This window comes from Salmo salar, chromosome ssa12, assembly GCF_905237065.1.
Source record: "Salmo salar chromosome ssa12, Ssal_v3.1, whole genome shotgun sequence".
Classification (NCBI taxonomy): Eukaryota; Metazoa; Chordata; class Actinopteri; order Salmoniformes; family Salmonidae; genus Salmo; species Salmo salar.
The window spans coordinates 38429704-38455962 of record NC_059453.1 but is presented as its reverse complement, the minus strand read 5'-3'; the positions used below and the strand labels follow the sequence as shown (position 1 = coordinate 38455962).

Here is a 26259-nt window from a genome sequence, read left to right as displayed (position 1 = left end):
TGTGCACTGGGGCCTCCCATTCCTCTTTCCATTCTGGTTAGAGCCAGTTTGCGCTGTTATGTGACTGGAGTAGTACACAGCGTTGTACGAGATCTTCAGTTTCTTGGCAATTTCTCACATAGAATAGCCTTCATTTCTCATAACAAGAATAGACTGACGAGTTTCAGAAGAAAGTGCTTTGTTTCTGTCCATTTTGAGCCTGTAATCTAACCCAGATACTCCAGATACTCAACTAGTCTAAAGAAGGACAGTTTTATTGCTTCTTTAATCAGAATAACAGTTTTCAGCTGTGCTAACATAACAGCAAAAGGGTTTTCTAATGATTAATTAGGATTAGCTAACACAACGTGCCATTGGAACACAGGAGTGATGGTTGCTGATAATGGGCCTCTACGCCCATGTAGATATTCCATAAAAAATCTGCCGTTTCCAGCTACAAAAGCCATTTACAACATTAACAATGTCTACACTGTATTTCTGATCAATTTGATATTATTTTAATGGACAAAAAATGTGCTTTTCTTTCAAAAACAAGGAAAATTCCAAGTGACCCCAAACATTTGAACGGTAGTGTACCAATAACTCGCTTTGTCAAACAGCAGTTTCTCTTATCACTATTAATGATGGCTAACATGATACCATCCGGTATCAATACATTTATTTCAAATAAAGCACTCTGGACTTTCAGATTAGCTATATTTAAAAATGGGAATATCATATTTTACGTCATTTAGCAGACACTCTTATCCAGAGGGACTTACAGTAGTGAATGCATACATTTCATTTTTTTTTTCTACCCGTACTGGTCCCCCGTGGGAATCGAACCCACAACCCTGGTGTTGCAAACACCATGCTCTACCAACTGAGCCACACAGGACCGTATGGCATTTTTGACTTTACAGTGTATAGCTAATTAGTATATAATCCATTGTTTTTAGGCATCCTATCGCTGTGTGTGAACCAGTACAATTACATTTTGAATCTAATGCTGCGATCAACTATATATATGTCACAGAAGACTGAAATATAACAAAAAATATGAAAGATCATTCCACCCATGAGGTCAAAGAGGGTGCTTTTGTCATTGACTGAAGGAAAGGGCTACCCTGAATGATTGTGGTATATTTGATAGAAAACAATCTGGTAGAAGTGAGTCTTGGGTTTTACCAGAAGATGGCACTGTGTGTCTTGATTAGTTTGTCCTTAGGCAGCAGCAAAACATTGTTGGCTAATTCACTTTGAGTGGGGAAACACTGTTGTCTCCATTTCCCTATAATGTAATTTCTTTGACAAAATGTCATTGTCATTCAGTTTCTCACTTTTCACAAATCTATAATTGGGTTTAAATCCTTGACATATTTGGAAAATGTGATTAAACCAAGAGATAGACATTGTGTACTATCACTCTCTTTGTTTACCTATGAACCATGTTTAGGCAGCCAACCGAGAGTATAGCGTGATAAATCAGGCTGACATCTTACTGAAAATATCCCCATAGTTCTGGCCTTATACAATGGTTGCATTCCAGGTCATCTTTTCTGCAGTCGTGCTGCACAGATGATCAGATCTCACAACCACATTAATATGATATAGCAATCTTCTGCGATGCACAGCATGACTACATAAAGACGACTTGGAACGCCATCTACAATATGTAATTCCACCTCTCGGTGAAGTTTACCCCAGGTACAGAACTAGAATCAGCTTTCCCTCCCCCAACCACAAACCATTATAAAGGGGAAAATGCTAAACTGACCCAAATCAGCATCTAGGGGCAACTTCACCCTACACCTAATACAGCCCTGCTGTCCTAACTGAATGTAGCATGTATGTGAACATGTCTCTCTCTGTGATTGCAGTGCTTCATCAGAAGCCACTGATGAGGAAGTATAATCGGTGAAAAGGTGAAAGGTCAGGATGACGACAGTAGCCGCGGAATATGAGCACATGGAGATCACGCAGCAGTACAGCAGCAGCGACACGGTCAACAACCGCTGGGATGAGGAGTGGGACAACGAGAACAGCTCAGCTCGCCTGTTTGAGCGCTCGCGCATCAAGGCCCTGGCAGGTGAGTGAGGCAGAGAGGAGAGGAGTTAGTGCCAAGAAGGATAACCCCTGTTGTTGGCATTGCATTCACTTAATCTCATAGAATAGCAATGGTCGTATTATGATGTACACCTAGACTTCGGTTCAAATACTATTCAAAATAGTGTAGCTGTGCTTGCCTGATGCAATGAAACCAATAAAAATTATGGCAAAAGTGCAAACCCCACCCACCTGGCACTCCAGGCAGGCATAGCAAACGCTCAACGTAGATGTTGGCAGACAGATACAGGAAGATAGGGAAGAAACCTCTTTGAAACTGCCTGGCAACCACATCATTCATTTGTATATAGATCAATGTGTGTTGAGAAATTCAACTGAGAAAATAAGAAATGATAATTTGGTGCAATTATTGTTGGTGGATTGACATGACATTTGGTAATAGTAGAATGGTTGTGACTTTCTATCATTGAGCTGTTTTAAATGAGAGATTAGGTACAAAATCCCCATGGCAAGGTCATGTAGGCTTACTGGAACAGAGAGAGTTTCATTAGGTAAATGCCTGCGCAGAACCAGCAGCCAACCCTGCAATTGAGCAAAATGTTTTGACAAGAGAGAAAAAATGATCAAAAATAGAAATGAGAAAGTGTTCCTTGGTTTCTCTTCTTGCTGGCCGGAGACCGCAAGCTGTTTTGAGAACTCGAAAAAAAAAAAGCCCTTGGCATTCCGATGAGCATCCTGCTTATCACATGACTGTGTTTTCCTGCATTCCTGCCCAGCGGAGCATACGCCTCTCCCCCACCTCCACTTGCTTCAGTCAAGAGTGTCTTCAATGGCTACATGAACACGTACCTACTAGAGGCCCTTCAAATCCAACCTAGTAACCAGGCGCCCTGGGTTGAATCAAAAACTGGTCATTCTGCTATTAAACTTTGTTCTGCAATAAAACTTTGTAAAATGAGAATGAAGTCAACGGCATATGAATTCAAGCCATTTGATTGAAGAGGGCCCGCTTGATGTTTACAGTAACGGTGTTGCATCTGAGGGACATCATTACATTCCCAGTGGCTTGGTAACTCTGTAACCACCCCTGCCCACACGCCACATGAGCAGCCAACATACTCTGTTAAAGTTGCAATATGCAGAAATCGCTCCGCCATTTCCTGGTTGCTAAAACTGTAATAGTTCGCCTGATTTCAGTTTATGTGACAAAATAAGCTAATATAGTGTAGAGAATCATTGTAGCTTAGTTTTAAGGTAGCTTAGGCCTATGAAGCGCTGTCTGACTGGTAAAATATTATGAGGTCTTGTGAAAATTACATAAGTTTAAGCCTATCTTTAACTGAAAGATGTTTATTTCCTCGAGCGCTTTTGTGGTCACTGTGTGGTCACAGTGTGTCAGCCGTTTTGTGATTAGCAACAGTTTATATTTGAGCCTCTGCCAGTGCCACACATTAGTGGAGATTTGAATGTGAGAGGGAGATTGAGATTGGACATTGTCTACCGTAACTACGTCGAGATGTCGTAGTAGGAAATTCAATGTACAGAAGCCATGCAAGTAGCCTAAGGAATGTTTTCTATTGGGGACTTGAGAAGGCATAAATATTTATTATAATTTAACGGGTTCTCAACATTGTTTGTCCCAGGAAACAAGAATGGGTTTGGGTGGGAAATCTCAGGAAATCTCACTAGCCCGGTTCCCTGCTATTAAACCCTAAGTAAGCCTTGGACAACTAAGCCTTGTCCGAGCCAGAAGAGTACATAGGGCAGGAGCCTATATCTCCTGGTCCAGTAGCGTGAGACAGCTTGATTTAAAAGTATACCCCCTGGACAGGACGCTAGTCTGTTGCAAGGCCTTACCCCCAATCCTTAAAGCTATAATGCTAAGTGCCAAGCAGAGAGGCATCATTATTTTAAAAAAAATGTTAGTCTTTGGTATGACTCGGCTGGGGATCGATCTTCCTACCTTCCAATTTCAGGGCGTTCAACAGTAGTGGAAAAAGTACTAAATTCACCTTAATATAGAAAGTTACTCATGTAAAAGTGAAAGTCATCCAGTAAAATACTACTTGAGTAGTAAGTCTAAAATGATTTGGTTCTAAATATACTTAAGTATCAAAAGTAAATGTAATTGCCAAAATATTAAGTATCAAAAGTAAAAGTATATTTAATTTCAAATTCCTTATAGTAAGCAAAGCAGATGGCACCAGTTTCTTGTTTTTAAAATGTACGGATAGTCAGGGTTACATTCCAACACTCAAGACATCATTTACGAATGATGCATTTATATTTAGTGAGTCTAAAACGACATAAGTAGTACGTTAACGTATTTTTACTTAAGTTCTTTTGTTGGTAAGTTGGTAAGCTTTCAAACTCACCTCTTATGACCAATGTCCACAAGCAAGCATTGCTTCGCCTAGCAACGCTAGCTTCTCCCAGAGTGGCTTACCATTTGGGTTCTAGCAAGCCGACAGCATGCTAGGTAGTGCTAGGTATCAACAGCCAATCCAGTAGGGGCTAGAAGCTATAGTGAGCTTCGATTGATCAACCACGCCACCACATCGCCGGACATTTGCATAAAATGTAGCTTTCCCCGACTTAAGTCCCACCCTTTTCACGCTCTGTTTGACAAGCTTTTCTCGTCTTACTAACTTCAGTGTGAGCCGCTTCTTTCCAAAAATGAATGGTCTCCGTCATTTTGTCAGAGGCCATCGCTGAAGGGGATATTGCCGGTTATACACGCTGCTTGCTGGGCAAGTTTTCCATCCTGTTTGATTAGTGGAGCCAGTAACACTTTACATTGAGTTGCTCTTATACTTGTGCAGTAACACTGTAATTACACCAATATAAACGTTGGATTAACGTGTTGTTACAATGGACTTCAATAATTGCATTTTAAATACATAGTAATGAGTTTAGCTGTTTTTTTTTTTGTAATACTGCTCAACTTCATTTCTATGCAATTACTAAGGTATTAAAATATTACACAATTATTTTGTAACAACAATGTTGTGACTGTAGTAATTGCAGGGTTACTACACAGGTATAAGAGCAACTTAATGTAAAGTATTACTGTGAAGCCAGATTGGAATCTACACATCTTAAGTGAGGGTCTTTATTTTAATTATTGATTAGACAGAATAACTGATGTGAACACATGGGGAAGTGTAAAGCAGTGGATTGTGGGTAAATTATTTGGTATTTGGCATTTGTTAAGATTCCCATTAGCTGTTGCGAAAGCAGCAGCTACTCTTCACACACACACACACACACACACACACACACACACACACACACACACACACACACACACACACACACACACACACACACACACACACACAATCTTAATTTGACCCTGCTTCTCTGCGACAACAGAGTGATCAAATTAAGATAGGAGACCTGCATACAGATCTGCTATTTCAAGGTAAGTCAGCAAAGCAAGGTTTATTTTGGTGCATACATTTTCCACTCACTGCAAATCTGTGGGCTTGGCCATTCTCCATGAATTGTTCTGACCTCATTCTTTGTAGCATCATGTGAAACTTTTGAGAAGAGGCTACTTCATGAGCTCAGTGAATGCCCTATTGTTTCACATCCAACTAAAATAAAAGCATATCTACATTAACTTTGCCACAAAGAAAAGGAATGGATGACTGTCATTTTTATGAACAACTCAATTTGACATTTTAAAGAGATTTCACTCTCAAGTGTTTGGTATTTTCAATTTGTCTGATTATCACAGAGGTTGACCATCACACAAACCCACCCAGAAACCGACAACCCTATGTCACCACCCTATTTCCTTTCTCTGTTTCATAGACATTCCTATGAGGTGAGTCATGTGGAAGGACGTGTGTATTTTTCTTGACTAAGAATCTGATTTAAAACCATGCGTTACAAGTCTAGATGAAAAGGCGTGTATCAAGAGGTTATGGAAGAATAGCCCTTAGGCAGGCTATGGCCTTGTGGATACCTTGTGACCAAACCAAGGAAGTCTTTAATGTCTCGTTTGTTCCATTTACAGTTCACACATTTTTTGGGGGCTCTGTACAACTAGGAATGCATATTCATCATGTGTTTTTACCCATTGTATATTTGTTCAAATATTTTTTTTTACCACTCCCTTATGCTTTATTGTGACACAACAAATGTAATATTATTTAACACATAATAATCTAATTTATATTATGGGAATTATAGTGTTCCTCAATAAAACTGCCCAAGCACATGAACTACTGGGATCTACATCTAAGGATCTACATCTAAGGTTGGGCAGACAGACGGACAGGCAGACAGCAGAAAGACAGACAGACAGGCAGACAGCAGAAAGACAGACAGACGGTGTCCTTTCTGGTCTTTTCTCATTCCCTGTGTCCATTGTCGTAATGATTCGATTTGCAAGACTCGTGGTACTGAGATGAGCATGAATTCATAACATCATGAGGAGTAGATATAAGGCAGCATATCTGTGGCCTCCTCCTTTGCCACAAGGCTTTCTCATGAACAGGAGGACAAATGGGGTATTGTTGATGGTGCTGCTATGTAGCAAAAATACTCTGCGGCAGAGAACTCCTGAGACTGCCATGAATATAAGGCTACATGGTTGAGTCAGTGGCTAAATCCAAGGGGGAATCATTGTGGAAAACATTTTGTCAGAGCCTAGTCTTGTATGGTATGGATTTAATTTGGTTGTATTTACTAGGATTATCTGGACTTTACTAATGATTTTTTTTTTGTGTGACCAGCTTTTTTTATAAAAATGTTTATTATTGGGGGTGTGGGGTACAGGTACAACATAAGGTTTTATGTCATTTCGTATTCAGTTCACATCATATTAACCTGTGGGCTGCCACTCAAAAATAAAAATAAAACATTAAAAAATATACATAAATACTAAGTATTGATCATTATGATCATATTACAGAGTTAAAAGGTAATGTTGTATGTAAAGGAAAATAAACAAAAAGAAGTGAGCCTCCACCCCCAACCTCCCATCCCATCCCCCAACCCCACCAATCCAACATGTCTCCATCCAACGTAAAACCTTTCCTTGGTGTTAAATACAGTCTGTGAACAAACTTAAATGTATAGTATAAATTGATGGTTCGGATCACGGGATGCCAAGTTCCATATTCTGTTTCAGTTAAAGGGTTGTACAGATTCACATATATCTGTGGACCACACTTTTTTAATGACTAGCTCAGAATATGAACTTTCCAAAAGTTGTTTATACACTGAGTATACTAAACATTAGGAACACCTTCCTAATATTGAGTTGCACCCTCCCCCTCTTTTGCCCTCGGAACAGCCTCAATTCGTCGGGGAATCGACTCTACAAGGTGTCGAAAGTGTTCCACAGGGATGGTGGCCCATGTTGAGTCCAATGCTTCCCACAGTTGTGTCAAGTTGGCTGGATGTCCTTTGGGTGGTGAACCATTCTTGATACTCACGGGCAACAGTTGAGCGTGACAAACCCAGCAGCGTTGCAGTTCTTGACAGAAACTGGTGTGCCTGGCATCTACTACCATACCCCATTCAAAGGCACTTATATACACTGCTCAAAAAAATAAAGGGAACACTTAAACAACACAATGTAACTCCAAGTCAATCACACTTCTGTGAAATCAAACTGTCCACTTAGGAAGCAACACTGATTGACAATACATTTCACATGCTGTTGTGCAAATGGAATAGACAACAGGTGGAAATTATAGGCAATTAGCAAGACACCCCCAATAAAGGAGTGGTTCTGCAGGTGGGGACCACAGACCACTTCTCAGTTCCTATGCTTCCTGGCTGATGTTTTGGTCACTTTTGAATGCTGGCGGTGCTTTCACTCTAGTGGTAGCATGAGACGGAGTCCACAACCCACACAAGTGGCTCAGGTAGTGCAGCTCATCCAGGATGGCACATCAATGCGAGCTGTGGCAAGAAGGTTTGCTGTGTCTGTCAGCGTAGTGTCCAGAGCATGGAGGCGCTACCAGGAGACAGGCCAGTACATCAGGAGACGTGGAGGAGGCCGTAGGAGGGCAACAACCCAGCAGCAGGACCGCTACCTCTGCCTTTGTGCAAGGAGGAGCAGGAGAAGCACTGCCAGAGCCCTGCAAAATGACCTCCAGCAGGCCACAAATGTGCATGTGTCTGCTCAAATGGTCAGAAACAGACTCCATGAGGGTGGTAAGAGGGCCCGACGTCCACAGGTGGGGGTTGTGCTTACAGCCCAACACCGTGCAGGACGTTTGGCATTTGCCAGAGAACACCAAGATTGGCAAATTCACCACTGGCGCCCTGTGCTCTTCACAGATGAAAGCAGGTTCACACTGAGCACGTGACAGACGTGACAGAGTCTGGAGACGCCGTGGAGAACGTTCTGCTGCCTGCAACATCCTCCAGCATGACCGGTTTGGCGGTGGGTGAGTCATGGTGTGGGGTGGCATTTCTTTGGGGGGGCCGCACAGCCCTCCATGTGCTCGCCAGAGGTAGCCTGACTGCCATTAGGTACCGAGATGAGATCCTCAGACCCCTTGTGAGACCATATTCTGGTGCGGTTGGCCCTGGGTTCCTCCTAATGCAAGGCAATGCTAGACCTCATGTGGCTGGAGTGTGTCAGCAGTTCCTGCAAGAGGAAGGCATTGATGCTATGGACTGGCCCGCCCGTTTCCCAGACCTGAATCCAATTGAGCACATCTGGGACATCATGTCTCGCTCCATCCACCAACGCCACGTTGCACCACAGACTGTCCAGGAGTTGGCGGATGCTTTAGTCCAGGTCTGGGAGGAGATCCCTCAGGAGACCATCCGCCACCTCATCAGGAGCATGCCCAGGCGTTGTAGGGAGGTCATACAGGCACGCGGAGGCCACACACACTACTGAGCCTCATTTTTACTTGTTTTAAGGACATTACATCAAAGTTGGATCAGCCTGTAGTGTGGTTTTCCACTTTAATTTTGAGTGGGACTCCAAATCCAGACCTCCATGGGTTGATAAATTGGATTTCCATTGATTCTTTTTGTGTGATTTTGTTGTCAGCACATTCAACTGTGTAAAGAAAAAAATATTTAATAAGATAATTTCTTTCATTCAGATCTAGGATGTGTTGTTTAAGTGTTCCCTTTATTTTTTTGAACAGTATATTTTGTCATGACCATTTGCCCTCTGAATGGCACACATGCACAATCCATGTCTCAATTGTCTCGAGGCTTAAAAATCCTTCTTTAACCTGTCTCCTCCCCTTCATCTACAGTGATTTGAAGTGGATTTAACAAATTACATCTATAAAGGACCATGGCTTTAACCTGGATTCACCTGGTCAGTCTAATGTCGTTGAAAGAGCAGGTGTTCCTAATGTTTTGTATACTCAGTGTCCCAGCGACTCTAACATGCAGGAGGGGTGAAGTCAGGCGCAGGAGACTAAGGTACGTGAAAAACACATTTAATGAACAAAGTCCAAAAGTGCCGTAAAACAAGGCAGGGTACAAAACTCAAGCGACAGGTAAGAACCCTAAATGAGTCGGGATGCAGCCCAGCAAACCCTAATGCCTAAACACAGAACGGCAGAGGAAAATCAAATCCCCAACCTACAATAAGATGACAGAAAATAATCCCGCACAAACCCAAACCAAAAACAGACAGACTAAATACCCCCACTAATGAACTAACACAAAACAGGTGCCAACATAAAACAGACAACACCAAATGAAAAAGAAAAGGAGATTGGTGGCAGCTAGTAGGCCGGCGACGACGACCGCCGAGCGCCGCCCGAACGGGGAGAGGCGCCACATTCAGTAGACGTTGTGACACTCAGTGTATATTATAGAGATCAGTTATTTTGGGAGCCCAGATAATTTCTTTATAAATCCCAACATTGGATGGTTCAGTAGTTGGGTTTCCCGAGGGATACCATAGGCCAGCATAGGTGACTTAAGTTGTAAATAGACCTATAGAAAAAAGGAGTTGCCTGGTAATGTGTATATGTCTTTCAAATCTTGGAATGTTCAAAAACCATTACTGTCCATATTATCAGAAAGGGTACGGATTCCACATTTGGACCATTGGGGAGATGCAAAGGCCTCCCTTATTGTGATTTATTTTTGTGTATGGGCATGCCATTTTGATTCCCAGTTACGTTGTTTATCAGTTTTGTGGCAAATAGAAATTGTATGAGCAATAATAGGACCCAAGCATAGTTTACATTGTTTAAGGGATCTATCTGTGAAGACCACCTCTTCTGGACTTTATGATTTATGAGTAATTTTATTATTTGATAGACAAATAGATTAATCTTCAAATGATACAGTACCATCTTTAGTCCTAACCCAACTCTTATCTGTTGCTTTCCTAAGCTCCTACTTTCATAGCCTCAAAGAATCAAACACTAACTGTTATAGAAGGTGTCTCTGCTTAGAGAGAAATTTGTCTATCCTTGCCCTGGCAATGTTCGCAGAGGTACCTTGACCATTTATGTTTGATTTGTAATCAGAATCATTTTTGCTTTGTGATGTTCTGCATAGTGGAAACTGGTTGAGTGTGCTCCTCCTTTGTTTGGGAAGCAACCATTCACGAGCCAATATGCGGACTATTCATCCATTAGGAAGAAAGAGGGGGAGGCTTTCAATTCACCTCTAAAACAGGAAGTTTGTTGGGTCACTTTTTTGACAGGACGTTGGTCGCTCACATAATTTAAAACCAGCATTTATACATTTCTGGAATGGCCAGATTTTTCCTCTGTCTCTAACTGAACAACAATGCTGGGAAATGGGGGGGTTATATCCTGGCTAGCTTCCCTCTAGCCCCTCCTCTCTTCAGGCTTGGTACGGCCCAACCTCCTTCCTTTTTCTCCCCACTGCTGGGGCCATCATGGAAATGAGGCGGTGACATCATCACTGAGCTCTCAGGCAGTGGCTAGCCACTGACGAAATTACAAACTCCTGTTCCCCTCCCCTCTTTAAACCCGTCCCTTCCTCCTCCCAGACTTATGGAAGGTGTGCAGAATTTAAGAAAAACCCTTTCATTCTCTTTTTTTTTATTGGACACCTATTCCTTCTCCTTCCTTAACTGTCTGCCAGTTGAGGATGAGGTGCAGTGATTTTTTGGGGGGGCAATACCACTCTTTAAAAAGTCTGTACTCCTGAATGGGTGAGCAGCTCACAACCAGAGGGAGGGGGGCGTGAGAGGGGGTGGGGTGGAGGCTGCTTTTGAATGGGTTGAGAGGGAAGACAGAACAATCAAGAGAGAAGAAGAAGCATGTTGTGCCCCATATCTGACACAGATCCTGCTTCTCCACGCCTGTTCCTTCAGTGGCTGCTCTGGGAAGAGTCTCGTCCTTGAGAATACTCCCTCCTTTCCTTACCTTACCTTTCCTGGATTCTTTTTTTTGGAGCTTGTGGTGTAGCAAGGTTGGCGGTAGGAGGCTAAAAGAGCCCATTGGATCCCTTCTCAACTTCCCTCCGTTTTTCGCCTTGCTGTGCTTGTGTTTTTTTCTGAGGGGGTATTTTCTTTCAGCGGGTCCCAGTTTTAGTTTGGAACTATGGAAGTGGACTGGGAGTTGGGTGGGCAAGATGTACAATACACCGACCCGGACTCTGGTTACCCTGCTCAGGTGGCTTTCAACTACAACATGTTAGAAGGGCGCTTTAAACAGCTTCAAGGTAAGTGAATGATGGAGACTGTGGGCTCCTTTTGTTTATAGGTGTTGCTATGCTATATGCTCTGTCAGCAGATAGACGGCGAGGTCTAGAAAGAGAATTCTGGATCCTCTGTGTTGAATTTGGCAGTTCTTTATCAGGGTAATGTTAGTTGGATGAAGAGCATTATATTTCGTTGTTGTTCTTTTACTTCTTAGAAAATAAAACAAATTGGGTGTCTTAATCATAGAAGACTGTTAGTGGTGGATATGACACGTTTAGTATGGCAGCACTATGATCTGGCATAAGGATGAGGAATTTAGTGTTGATAATGAAATACTAAATAGCTAGTTTTCGAAGGAGGCAGTCTGTCTACAAACACACAATCCACGATGCTATCTAAATGGCACGCGTGCTAGTTCTTAGTGGGTAGTCAGGACAACAATAGCATGAGAGGGGACAGGGAAGGTGGATGTGGTTGTTTTGTCAAGCCATCCCATGCAAATACACTTTAAAGGAGTCAAATTCTAGGAAATTATAGCGCTTAACAATATGTTTTTACAGAGTTAGTATAGGAGCCTTGTGTGTGTTTTAAAAAAATGTATTTTAAATGTTTTACTAAACAGGGATATAGGCTTACTATATGTTATATAGCATCACTATTAGTTGTACAGTATGTCATTGTGTTATATTGTGTGATATTGTTTACTATTGTTTAGTACATTTACTACAAAATTACTTATTTTCTAAATACATTTTTGACATTCATTTTCATATTTTCATTATGATGAACCCCAGGCTAGACTGCAATAGAAAAAAAGGAGAAATGAACATGGTAATGTAACCATTATCATAGTAACATTGTTTTATAGTCCTGCTGTCCTTGTTGACATGTAGATTACTTTTGTTGACATCTTTGTTGGGGTTTCTCTCATCCCAAAGAGAATGTGGTCTTTGCCACATGATAATATCAGTCATTAACTCAGTCTCTCTATGAGTAATTGTGTCTGAATGCACTATTGTGTTGTTGAATGTCTCTCTTCTATATATTTTATATGTAAGTCCCCTTTTCATTAATAGATCATTACTTTTACAGCAATGGTCAGAATTTGTCCAGTTTTTCTCATTTGAATGGTATAAACTGGCCACAACAACTATGTGGATACGACTGGATGAATATGTGCCGTTTGTTAATATGTAGCTTTGTGTAGAGTTTACTAACTGCCGAAACCTTGTCCAATGTTGTAAAGCAGATGGAATGAAAAGGAAGACAGAGAGATAGAGTTGAACTTTCACCCTCTGGTCTATTGGCTTTACTCAATTATAGATGACTGAATTGATAAAACATCAGAGTCAAATTTATTGATTACTATTCTTTTGTCATGTAGTGCCAGCATGCTTCATAATATATATATTTTTAAATTGAGTGAAGATATTACAGAATTTATGGATTGACCTGGTGTGCTGATAATGCTCATTTTAGTGCAACACTTCTACTGTAACAAATGTTGATAGGGTCTCAAAGTGTAGTCTACAGGATCTAGGAACAGTAACGTTCAACTGAAAATGTCAGACTTACTGTAAGGGGAGTAGGATTACCATTGGTTGTATCACTATGACCCTTGATTTTAGCAAGAGTAAGTAGTAACCTTGTTCGAGCCAGAACTGCTCATAGGACAGGAGCCTATCTCCTGTTTCTGTAGCGTGAGACAGCTTGATGAACAAGTACACCCCCTGGACAGGACGCTAGTCTATCGCATGACCTGATTTTAGGCAGAGCTCTTTGGTTCATAGTTCGTAAATGTGTTATATTTTCAGCATAACCGCGTGGTGTCATTGTGCTAGTGACTTAATAAACAGACATGAACTGTGAAAACATTGAGCAAATAATTTTGTACAGCTGTCCGTCCTGTGGCTGTATCAACCAAAAGGAAATTGAAAGTGCATTGTCAGGTCTCATGTATTTTTCTGTTTTATCTAATACATTTTAAGACTGGTTTCTCTCAGCCAGATGAAGCTTATTTCTGTACTTAAAAGCACTTTTATAATGGAGATTTTCCATTGATCCTTTTCATCCAGGAGTAAGCTTAATCTGGGTCCTTGAAGTGGGGTTTTTAGGTCAATCATTTGCTTTGACAAGCTTGAGCTGGCTTGGTTACACATCCACCATAGTTGCTTTAGCCGTGCTAGAAAGGACAGTGTGAAAAGACAATATTCGATCTAACATTGTATTGATTGGGTCGGCACGATAGTGTAAAAAAGTTATTAGATGCATTCCAGTCGCTTCTGTACAAGACTGTAGCTACTTCTCCACACCAATGAGCTGGACTACCACCACACAGACTTGAGTGCTGAAGTACTACTTTTGTCTGCAAACAGGGCCCTGCCAACCTGGCTTCCACCCCAGTCGGCCTTTAAATGACCGTCTGTTCTACTGCTGGCAAGAAAATATTTTATGGAGAGACAAAAAAAGAAGGCAACAGAAAGCCATGGAACTGAAGAAGTCTTTGAATGGGCTGGGGTGGGAAAGGGGGCAAACTTGAGTGTTAAAAAGAGTGTAGTTCTGGCCTTTACAAGTTTGATTTACTCTATTAAGCTACACTGACTGACTATTTGAACTTGACACCCCATTTGCCTGATACCCTGAAATATAGCATTCAAGGTTAGCTTTTGTTATGCCCTCAGTTGTTGATAAGTAAGCCAGAGAATACCAGAGAATACCATTTACCTAGGCTGGGATTAAATCCAATCGTGCTTGGTCAGTAATGCAGCTTTTAAAGGCAATGTTCCCGCTTTCGCGACGCATTCACAGTAAACGCTGCATATGTCGGCTAAATCGGAAATTACCTTTAAAGATGCATTGTCGACAAAGCGTGATCGGATTGAATTCTGGCCTTCATCCTAGTTAATAGCAGGTAAATATTAGTGGAAACTACTGTAAAATATAGTGCTATCGTGACTTTTGAGAATAGTAAGTATGATCTTGAGGTTTTCAACCACGTCTTTACTATAAAGTAAGCCCTGATAAAACATGTCAGAGAATTCAAAGACCTACAAGAGTGGGAGATATCGAAATGGAGTGAATGTTTTTACTGGGTGTAAATGGACACAAAGCCATGTCCTGTTTAGTGCTTTGTTTTCCCTTTTGCCAGGCATTGACTGCCAGCGAAATGTTGATGTTGAGTCATTGATTTGAAACATATAGCTGTTGGTAGTTGCCTGTGTGATAACCTGAGGCCTTGTTAAAGAACAAACAGGCCATCTGCCATAACACCCTGACTTATCTGACTGGTGATCTGTTTTTACCCTTCTATCAATAAAGGGGCTGTATCCACCTTATGACATGGAGACATCTTGTCAAGTACGCTACCTGGTATTTATGTTTTCCCAGTGTTCCCATGTGTTTTGTTGGCATTAGGTTTTTAGATCGACATTGCTGGTTAGTTGGCAAAACATCATTAACGCGCACTGTTTTTGTTTAATTTCGATCTAGTTTTCAAACAACAATCAACAATAGCATTTCAGGTTTTACAGGAAGTTGACTTCATGTCTGACAACTCAATCAAATGTTGAATGTTGATCTGACAACGCCTTTGTCCAGTGGTTAGTCACTCCTAAACATGGCAGTGTGACATCATCCACTAATCCAGCCCTAACACACAGGAAGTCAGAAGAATTTCAATCTTCTGACCCGCCACAGGCCACAGGATGTTGATTCAACAGTGAGGGAAGAAGGAAGCAACCTTTGTACTGCTTCGCTAAGATGTCCAGTCTTCCACCTTCGTTTTCTGTTTTTCGTCCTTGGATGTTGATTTCTAGTCTGTTCATCTGTTAGTTTGCCAATATATGAATGCTATATCATATAATATGTATATCTAGGCCTAAACAAAATGGCTGTTGTTATTGTTGTCCCTCTGAATGATTGTTTTCAGTCTCTGCCAATCATTAGACTGCCCTCACAAGAGTGGTTGAAATACAGACTGCAGAATATGAGAGGAGTCAATCTTGTCAATAGGTAACTAGCGCTGAACATGAACAGTGCTTTAGAGGTGCAGTTACAAAATGGAATCTTTCACCACGTTCAGTATTTCCTGCCAGCTAAGGGTGGGGTAGTAATCCAAATTGCCTTGAACTCTGCAATTCCCGAGTAGTGCCCTAATCAAGATCTCCCTTTCCTGCCGAAACCTAGAGAGAGGGAAAAAGAGAGAGAAAAGAAACCAAACTGGAATTTGAATGAATGTGTATCTCTGTTGAGATAAGATGAGAGATTTGCTTTTGGGAACCGGAGTTAGCCCCCAGGATAGAGATACAAGATGCATCAATAAATCAATAGTTTCTATTTTGTGTCAGTCGTGATGACCAGACTGCTCATATCCCAGAAGGTTGGATTTACTTCTTTGTTCCTGAACTCCAAAGACAATAGAGCTGTGGGTCAAGGTCACAAAGCAATGCTACGACTTGGAAGGATTTTCTCTGGAAGAGAGTGATAGCCAACACAATTATGACTAAAGGACACTATTAATCAGTGCAAGAGTAAGAAATTAATTAATATACTTGAATATATGGGTTGTTGCACCAATTAGGTGCCATTTGCATAGCTGCGGGAAGTAGAGGTGCTGAGGGTGCTGGCACCTCCTGATAAATCACAATAAAAAAATATATATATAAAAAATAAAATACAAATGAAGAAAAATACATTCCCGCGAAATTAGTGCACTAGGCCTTTATTACTCCTGTATGAAATTAGAACCATTTCCCTCAGTTGACCTTAAAAAGAGGGACAGGTTTTTTTGTGTATATAATGAATTACTAACAGCAAGTCTTAATTCATATAAAAAATCAGATGTATTGAATTTTCCATGTGGTCCATTTTAAAGGGAACTTCAATTAATATAACAGACTTTTACAATTCAATATTTGTGCACAACTTCTACTTAAAATATCAAAAGGACGCAAAAGGCACTCATTTTGTGGAATGACCCATATAATATCTATACTTTAATAAAGGAGTGAATTAGCAGTCACAGAAAGACACAGGAACTGTTACAGGACCGTTGCATTTCGAAACCAGGTGTATTCCATGAGCTCATACAGATGAAATTTGGATTAGAACAGGGTCAAATAGGGGTAGTACTACTGTATGTAACGAAGTGCAATGAATGTACCTTCCAATGCAATTACCTTTTTGCATGATTTTTTTGTGACACTAACCAGGTTGCCATCCAACCTTTTTATGCTAGTAAAGTACATGTCTGAAAAAAAAAATGTCACGACAGGCCGGATGGGGGTGGTGAAAGTGCACAGTGATCTTAATGCCCCTTTCCAATGAATGTCGAGGTTCTTGTTTTGGTGACATGATGATCGATGCTTGACTGCCGTTTGACAAATACAAATATTTTCACTCTTATCCATAATTATCTCATCATGTAGGCTAGCCGACCCGCACTGTATATGCGAGCTGTTGGCTAGAGCGTGCGTGCCAAGACCAGAGTAGGCACATCTGCTATTTTGTGACAAAAATATCGGTAGAGTTGAAAATGTGATGGAATCACATTGAGCTTTAGATCAGCACGCACTGATTTCTAGCAAAAAAAACTATGTTTTCCGGAAACACACACTGGTGGGAAAATATGTATATTTTCTTTATGCAGATTTGAGAATATTCACATTAAAAATATGTTGATAATTGGATGGAAACCTAGCTATGTACTATAAAGATTGATACTAAAACCTCTATACCAACAAAGCCATTTTATAGCACAAACTAAGAATCTCAATTGGTGGTACTCAATCAGTGACCTAACCCCCCAAAAAGTATTAGTAGTATTGATTGAATTCAACTTCCTCTATTGCAGCTATTCCCAAACTGGGGTGCGCATACCCCCAGGGATACGAGCAATGCCGTCGGGGGTACGCCAAATAATAATGTGATTCACAGTCCATTTACATTTTCCAACGTGGCTATACATTTGGGTGATGTTTTTTACTCGCCTGAGTAGCCTTGTTTCACTGCCAAAAATAAAATTAAACCATCTAGTGTTCAGCGAAATAACAACACAATGTCAAATACAGGTAGCCTAGTCAAATAATTAACATCCAATCACATTAACCGCTACGATCTCGCGGGAAACCTTCACTCTTGCGCAGACATTTAGAAATGAAACATGCCAATTTGAAAAATAAGCCATGGGAGTTTGAGCGAGAATTAAGACGACTTTCGAGTAGTAAGACGTGTATAAAAGCAACAGATACCATTAATAAGAAGGGGCTAGAAGCGTCTTATATGGTGAGCTACCGAGTGGCTAGGACAGGCAAGCTCCATACTATTGTTGAGGACTTAATTTTTCCTGCTGCCGCGGATATGGCTGGGACAATGCTGGGGGAAAAGGACAAAAATACTATACAGACAAATGCTTCATCAAACATCACTGTTTCACAACGCATCAGTGACATGGCAGGAGATGTTTTGAAACAATGACTACAAGTCAGTAGATTCTATGCGTTACAGCTAGATGAGTCAACAGACGTGGCAGGCCTGGCACAGCTCCTGGTATATATCCGTTACGTTTATGGGAGGGTCAATTAAGGATGACAGGGAGACATAGTGGAGTGGTAACATGTGACGCCACTTTGGTACACTGCAGCATCCACCGAGAGGCTCTTGCAGCCAAGGGAATGTCTGACAGCTTGAAAGACGTTTTGGACACTACAGTGAAAATGATTAACTTTGTTAAAGCAAGGCCCCTGAAATTTCTTGTATTTTCTGCATTATGCAATGATATGGGCAGCGACCATGTAACGCTTTTACAACATACAGAAGTGCGCTGGTTATCAAGGGGCAAAGTATTGACACGTTTTTTTGAATTGAGAGATGGGCTTAAAGTTTTCTTTTCTGACCATAATTTTCACTTGTCTGACCGCTTGCATGATGATGAGTTTCTCACATGACTGGCCTATCTGGGTGATGTTTTTTCTCTCCTGAATGATCTGAATCTAGGATTACAGGGACTCTCAGCAACAAAATTCAGTGTGCGGGACAAAATTGAAGCTATGATTAAGAAGTTGGAGCTTTTCTCTGTCTGCATTAACAAGGACAACACACAGGTCTTTCCATCATTGTATGATTTTTGTGTGCGCAAATGAACTCAAGCTTACGGACACTCAGGTGCTCAATTACTCAGGTGCTCAATTACGCAGGTACTTTCCCGAAACGGACAACACAAACAACTGGATTCATTATCCCTTTCATGCCCTGTCTCCAGTCCACTTACTGACATCTGAACAAGAGAGCCTCATCGAAATTGCAACAAGCGGTTCTGTGAACAGATTTCTGGATAGGGCTGTGCTCAGAGTATACAATACAACCCAACATTGCAGTTATGTGCATCCTTTCAAGCACACCATTCTCATTAACCTGTGGTGAGTTATTCACCAATTTTGATGAACAAATAAGGTTTTATATGTAAGATGGCTAAATAAAGAGCAAAATTATTGATTATTATTATATTATTATTTGTTCCCTGGTCCTAGAAGAGCTCTTTGTCACTTCCCATGAGCCGGGTTGTGACAAAAACAAACACTCATTCTAATGTTTTATACATGTATCGTATAGTGTGTGTGGCTAGCTTACAATGATGGCAAAAAATATGAATTATGTATTTCTCTTAACCATATCCCCCTACTTGGCCCTTCAAGATACTGCTATCATTTTCCAATCAGCCCAAGGTCTTTGACAAATGACAAACGGCATGACGCAGCCTTGTTTAATGAAATGACCTGAAATTGTCTTTATTGGCAACCGTTTTTTTGTTTTTAAACATCTTAAACTCACTCTTCAAACTGTGTTAATAGATCGGGAGCTATGTGTTTACCTAACGATAAGACCAGATGCTAGTGCAACATTCCTCTAGCTAGCCCTCCCCGGAGTTGAGCTAGGGCAGGGGTGGAAGAGAGGAACACTGCCTCTATTGTTCTGTCCAGCTCTGTCTTGTCCTCCGGTCTCACAGGAGGCTCCTTAAAAAAATCCCCCCAGCATGTACCACTATGTGACGCTTGTGGTGATTTTACCATGTTGCAATATCGCCACAGAAATGGGTTTGATGCGTTGGAGGTTGGTGGCAACTGAATTGAGGAGGATGGGCTTGTGGTAATGCCTGGAGCGGAATAGCTGGAATGTTATGAAATACATCAAACACATGTGTTTATGCCATTCCATTCACTCCTTTCCAGCCGTTATTATGAGCCGTTCTCTACTCAGCAATCTCCTATGATGATAGCTGGTTGTACCCCCGAGGGTTAGGGCAGCAGGCAGGAAGTTGGCTCTGAGTCTAGTTAGTTTAGTCATACACACTACAATTGTGGTCAGGGTTCAGTATTAACTGAGCGATCGATTCCAAATCAATAGTGTTTTTTAATCAAAGGATACCTTTTTATTTCATATGTTGATATCATGTTTTGTGTTTCAGGGATGGGGGGATGTGACGAATAGGTTCGACCTTCTCCAATTGTTTTTCTTCGGCAAGATCGTCAAATGTGTCAAATAAATCACTAATAACAAAAAAGTCAAGAGGGCCTTGGAGTTGGAGAGTACATTGCAAGGTGCAGCCAGTCCTGCGTGTGGCGAGGTCATCTCTCTCATTTCGCCATGTGGCAAACGAACAATCAAATCAGATGCTTACGTCTTTGCAGGGATAAGGAATGCAATAACAGGAAAATTGGGGAGGATTATAAATAAACCCGCCTTGTGTTCATGGATATGAACTCTGAGCCAGAGGGTGCGGCATTGGCCCTGTCAAGGGCCCCGAACATAAACAGGATAGCCCCAGCTCCCGCTTCCACTTTTTTTTACATTTTGAAGCTATGGTTGTATCTCATTAGTCTGCAGTAGCTTTCTCCCCTTGTCTCCTCACTTTCATGCGCACTGTCCTGAGAACCCAGAACAGATGACAGCAATAAAGTAATTTATACATTTGTAAAATCTTGCCTATTTCACCCATATTTTCTTCTCTTTTTGCCAAAAACGTAGTGTGTAGTCCCAGTAGTTACCTGCACTGCTACATGGTCAAAAAGTTATTAACTACTGCAAGCACTACCAAGATTTTAATTTAGTTAATCTACCATCAAGCTACTGCAAAATGTAGTTTAATTACTAGTTGAACTACATGTATTTCGCTACTCCCCAACACTGCTAATTTGGCAAACATAGGGCAGCAGGTAGCCTAGCGGTTAAGAGTGTTGGGCCAGTAACCAAAAGCTCACTGGTTCAAAACCCTGAGCTGACTAGGTAAGAAATCTGTTGATGTGCCCTTGAGCAAGGCACTTAACCCTAACTGCTCCTGTAAGTCACTCTGGATAAGCGCGTCTACTAGCATGTATTTTTTTTTATACCATAACTCTGCTTATCCGTCATCAGGAATTCAGTTGTTTCATCTCCAATTAATTTAATGACAGATCAATTTGACAGAACTTCTCTTTATTACTTATATCTTAATTGTATTCCCTGTCTTCTTTTCTCTCCAGATGAGCGCGAAGCAGTGCAGAAGAAGACCTTCACCAAATGGGTGAACTCTCACCTCTCCCGGGTGTCCTGCCGCATCACCGACCTGTACAGGGACCTGAGTGATGGACGCATGCTCATCAAACTGCTGGAGGTGCTGTCTGGGGAGAGACTGGTGAGTACCGTACTACCCGGGCCTGTATGGATCAGTTTAGCCTTTTAGATCACAATCAATAAGATTACATGCTCAGGGAGGACCTGATCCTAAATCAGCATTCTACTCTGAGATGCTTGAGGGCCGTTCCACAAAAAGAGTGCCTTTTGATATTTTAATTAGCAGTTGTGCACCAACATTGCATTTTAAAAGCCTGTTATATTAAATGAAGTGCCCTTTAAAACCTCTTAAGGATCGGACCCTTTTTTTCCAATTTTCGCCTAAAATGACATACCCAAATCTAAGTGCCTTTAGCTCAGGACCTGAAGCAAGGATATGCATATTCTTGATACCATTTGAAAGGAAACACTTTGAAGTTTGTGGAAATGTGAAATTAATGTAGGTGAATATAACACATTAGATCTGGTAAAAGATAATACAAAGAAAAAACTAAAAAACTTGCTTTAAAAAAGAATTATACCATCATCTTTGAAATGCAAGAGAAAGACCATAATGTATTATTCCAGCCCAGGCACAATTTAGATTTTGGACACTAGATGGCAGCAGTGTATGTGCAAAGTTTTAGACTGAGCCAATGAACCATTGCATTTCTGTTCAAAATGTTGTATCAAGACTGCCCAAATGTGCGTAATTTGTTTATTAATAACTTTTCAAGTTTATAACTGTACACTCTCCTCAAACAATAGCATGGTATTATTTTACTGTAATAGCGACTATAAATTGGAGAGTGCAGTTAGATTAACAATAATTTAAGTTTTCTACCAACATCAGATATGTCTATGTCCTGGGAAATGTTCTTGTTATGTACAACCTCATGCTAATCGCATTAGCCTACGTTAGCTCAACCGTCCCGTGGGGGAACCATGATAGATCACATGGAGAAGTCAAAATATAGACTTGCTAAAATGCCAAAATTCCGGTTTGTGACATGTCACTCCGTCAACCCTGTGTATTTCTAGGAAGATTTTAACCCACTTAACCCCAACATTTCACCATGATTGTAAACCCTTAGTTAGTTTGTTGCTTTGACAAAGTCATTTCTGAAGATTATTTATTTCTTGTTACTGATTACTGATTTATTTACATCTGTCCCACATTTTAAGGTCAACCCTGTTACGTGAACTGAAGACTCATTTTAATGAGGTTACATTTTTGGCATATAATAGGCAGGTAGCCTAGTTGTTAGAGCATTGGACTTGTAACTGGAAGGTTGCAAGGTCAAATCCCTGAGCTGACAAGGTAAAAATCTGTTGTTCTGCCCCTGAACAAGGCAGTTAACCCACTGTTCCTAGTCCGTCATTGAAAATAAGAATTTGTTCTTATGTGACTTGCCTAGTTAAATAAAGATAAAATAAAAACTTACTAAAGATTTTTTTTAATTTAACCTCTTGAGATGGGGAAATGTGTTTTTTATGAAGTTGAACATGTGCTCTTTGGTGAAATCAAAAGTTATACTTTTCGAAAGGCACCTAATTGGTGGAAAGACCCTTGATACATACATACGAATGGTACAGTGCCTCTGGAAAAATATTCAGCCCCTTGACTTTTTCCACATGTTGTTACGTTACAGCCTAATTCTAAAATGGATTAAATACAAAATAATCCTTAGCAATCTACACACAATACCCCATAATGACAAAGTGCAAACAGGTTTTAAGAAATGTTTGCAAATTTATTTAAAAAAAAAACGGAAAAACTTTATTTACATGATTATTCAGACCGTTTGCTATGAGACTCGAAATTGAGCTCAAGTGCATCCTGTTTCAATTGATCATCCTTGAGATGTTTGTACAAGTTGATTGGAGTCCAGTTGTGGTAAATTCAATTGATTGGACATGATTTGGAAAGGCACAAACCTGTCTATAAGGTCCCACAGTTGACAGTGCATGTCAGAGCAAAAACCAAGCCATGAGATCGAAGAAGTTGTCCTTAGAGCTCTGAGACAGGATTGTCTAGACACAGATCTGAGGAAGGGTAACAAAGACTCTGCCTATACTGACCAATGGAGGGGGGGGGGCTTGGTCAGGGAGGTCCCCAAGAACCCGATAGTCACTCTGACAGATTTCTAGAGTTCCTATGTAGAGATGGGAGAACCTTCTAGAAGGACAACCATCTCTGCAGCATTCCACCAATCAGGCCTTTATGGTAGAGTGGCCAGACGGAAGCCACACCTCACTTCACTTCAGACAAGTCTCTGAATGTCCTTGAGTAGCCCAGCCAGATCGAGGACTTGAAACCGATCATACATCTCTGGAGAGACCTGAAAATAGCTGTTTAGCAACACTCCACATCCAACCTGACAGAGCTTGAGAGGATCTATAGAGAAGAATTGGAGAAACTCCCCAAATACAGGTGTGCCAAGCTTGAAGCGTCATAACCAAGAAGACTCAATGCTGTAATCGCTGCCAAAGGTGCTTCAACAAATTTTTATTTTTTATAAATCAGCAAACATTTCTAAAAACCTGTTTTTGCTTTGTCATTATGGGTTATTGTGTGTAGATTGATGAGGGGAAAATAACAATGTAATAATTTTTAGAATAAGGCTGTAACATAACAAAATGTGGAAAAAGTGAAGTGGTCTGAATACTTTCCGAAGGCACTGGCATCTCCAAAATGTTTGATGCCAGGGATGCATTACACTGAAATTTTCAAAAGAAAGGCTGTCCCCTTTTTAAGAGTGTCTTGAGAAAAGGTCATGCATGTGAAAAGAAAAAAAAATCATTCATGTGACACTGATGCAATTATTTCACGGAATGTTACTCTGGGGATGCTCTTGAGCCAAAAGGTGTCACTGGCATAAATGGACAAAATTATTGTCCAGAAAAATGACCTAATTAGATGGAAAGGGGAACACTTCTCCACATGGATATATTTTTAACCTAAGGATTTGTGTGGTTTCATTAGATATATATTTTTTTATTAATATTGTATCATACAGTATATGTACAGTATATGAACCATACAGCCAACATTCAAGACCTATTTAATAATCCATAACTAAACATCCACAGTGTACATTGAGTGTACAAAACATTAGGAACACCTTCTCGATATTGAGTTGCATTTGCTCTCAGAACAGCCTCAATTCATCGGAGCATGGGACTCTACAATGTGACGAAAACTGGCCCATGTTGACTCCAATGCTTCCCACAGTTGTGTCAAGTTGGCTGAATGTCCTATGGGTGGTGGACCATTCTTGCTACACACAGGAAACTGTTGAGTGTGAAAAACCCAGCAGCATTGCATTTCTTGACACTCTCAAACTGGTGCACTTGGCACCTACTACCATTCAAAGGCACTTAAGTATTTTGTCTTTCCCATTCACCCTCTGAATGGCACACATACAAAATCCATGTCTCAAGGCTTAAAAATCTTTCTTTAACCTGTCTCCGCCCCTTCACCCACACTGATTTAAGTGACAGCCATGAAGTGCTTTGAAAGGCTGGTCATGGCTCACATCAACATCATCCTCCCGGACACCCTAGACCCACTCCAATTCGCATACTGCCCCAACAGATCCACAGATGACACAATCTCAATCTCAATCACACTCCACACGGCCCTTTCCCACCTGGACAAAAGGAACACCTATGTGAGAATGCTGTTCATTGACTACAGCTCAGTGTTCAACACCATAGTGCCCACAAAGCTCATCACTAAGCTAAGGACTCTGGGACTAAACACCTCCTTCTGTAACTGGATCCTGGACTTCCTGACGGGCCGCCCCCAGGTGGTAAGGGTAGGCAACAACACGTCCGCCATGCTGATCCTTAACACTGGGGCCCCTCAGGGGTGTGTACTTAGTTCCCTCCTGTACTCCCTTTTCACCCACAACTGCGTAGCCAAGCACGACTCGAACACAATCATTAAGTTTTCTGAAGACACAACAGTGATAGGCCTGATCACCGACAACGATGAGATGGCTTATAGGGAGGAGGTCAGAGAACTGGCAGTGTGGTGCCAGGACAACAACCTCTCCCTCAATGTGAGCAAGACAAAGGCGCTGATCGTGGACTACAGGAAAAGGCGGGCCGAACAGGCCCTCATTAACATCGACGGGGCTGTAGTGGAGCGGGTCGAGAGTTTCAAGTTCTTTGGTGTCCACATCACCAACAAACTATCATGGTCCAAACATACCAAGACAGTCGTGAAGAGGGCACGACAAAACCTTTTCCCCCTCAGGAGACTGTAAAGATTTGGCATGGGTCCCCAGATCCTCAAAAGGTTATACAGCTGCACCATCGAGAGCATCCTGACTGGTTGCATCACCGCCTGGTGTGGCAACTGCTCGGCATCTGACCGCAAGGCGCTACAGAGGATAGTGCGTACGGCCCAGTACATCACTGGAGCCAAACTTCCTGCCATCCAGGACCAATATAATAGGCGGTGTCAGAGGAAATCCCATAAAATTGTCAGAGACTCCAGTCACCCAAGTTATAGACTGTTTTCTCTGCTACCGCATGGCAAGCGGTACCGGAGCGCCAAGTCTAGGACCAAAAGGCTCCTCAACAGCTTCTACCCCCAATCCATAAGACTGCTTAACAATTAATAAAATTGCCACTGGACTATTTACATTTGCCCGTCCCCCTCCCTTTTCTACACTGCTGCTACTTGTTGTTTATTATCTATGCATAGTGACTTCACCCCTACGTACATGTACAAATTACCTCAACTAACCTGTACCCCCACGAACTCACTCGGTACCGGTACCCCCTGTATATAGCCTCGTTATTGTTATTCTTACTGTGTGACTATTTGGTAAATATTTTCTTAACTCTTCTTGAACTGCACTGTTGGTTAAGGGCTTGTAAGTAAGCATTTCACGGTCTACACTAAGGTCTACACTTGTTGTATTCGGCGCATGTGACAAATAAAGTTTGATTTGATTTATTACTAAAGTGTAGTTGGTGAGAGTTTA

General features: G+C 41.2%; 1 protein-coding gene across 4 annotated transcripts in view; it reads left to right on the top strand.

The window, feature by feature from the left end:
- The window catches only part of LOC106565001 (spectrin beta chain, non-erythrocytic 1), a 103173-nt gene that overhangs the window by 22760 nt on the left and 54154 nt on the right, over positions 1-26259 (top strand). For 2 of the 4 annotated variants that reach the window (XM_045691321.1, XM_045691322.1), the window contains 2 exons: positions 1860-2068; positions 21190-21341. In XM_045691321.1, coding sequence (XP_045547277.1) covers positions 1918-2068; positions 21190-21341 — 303 coding nt within the window. In that variant the 5' untranslated portion in view covers positions 1860-1917. Of the gene's footprint in view, positions 1-1859; positions 2069-11041; positions 11695-21189; positions 21342-26259 lie in introns of those variants that run through there. The other 2 variants (XM_045691324.1, XM_045691323.1) reach the window with 2 other exon arrangements.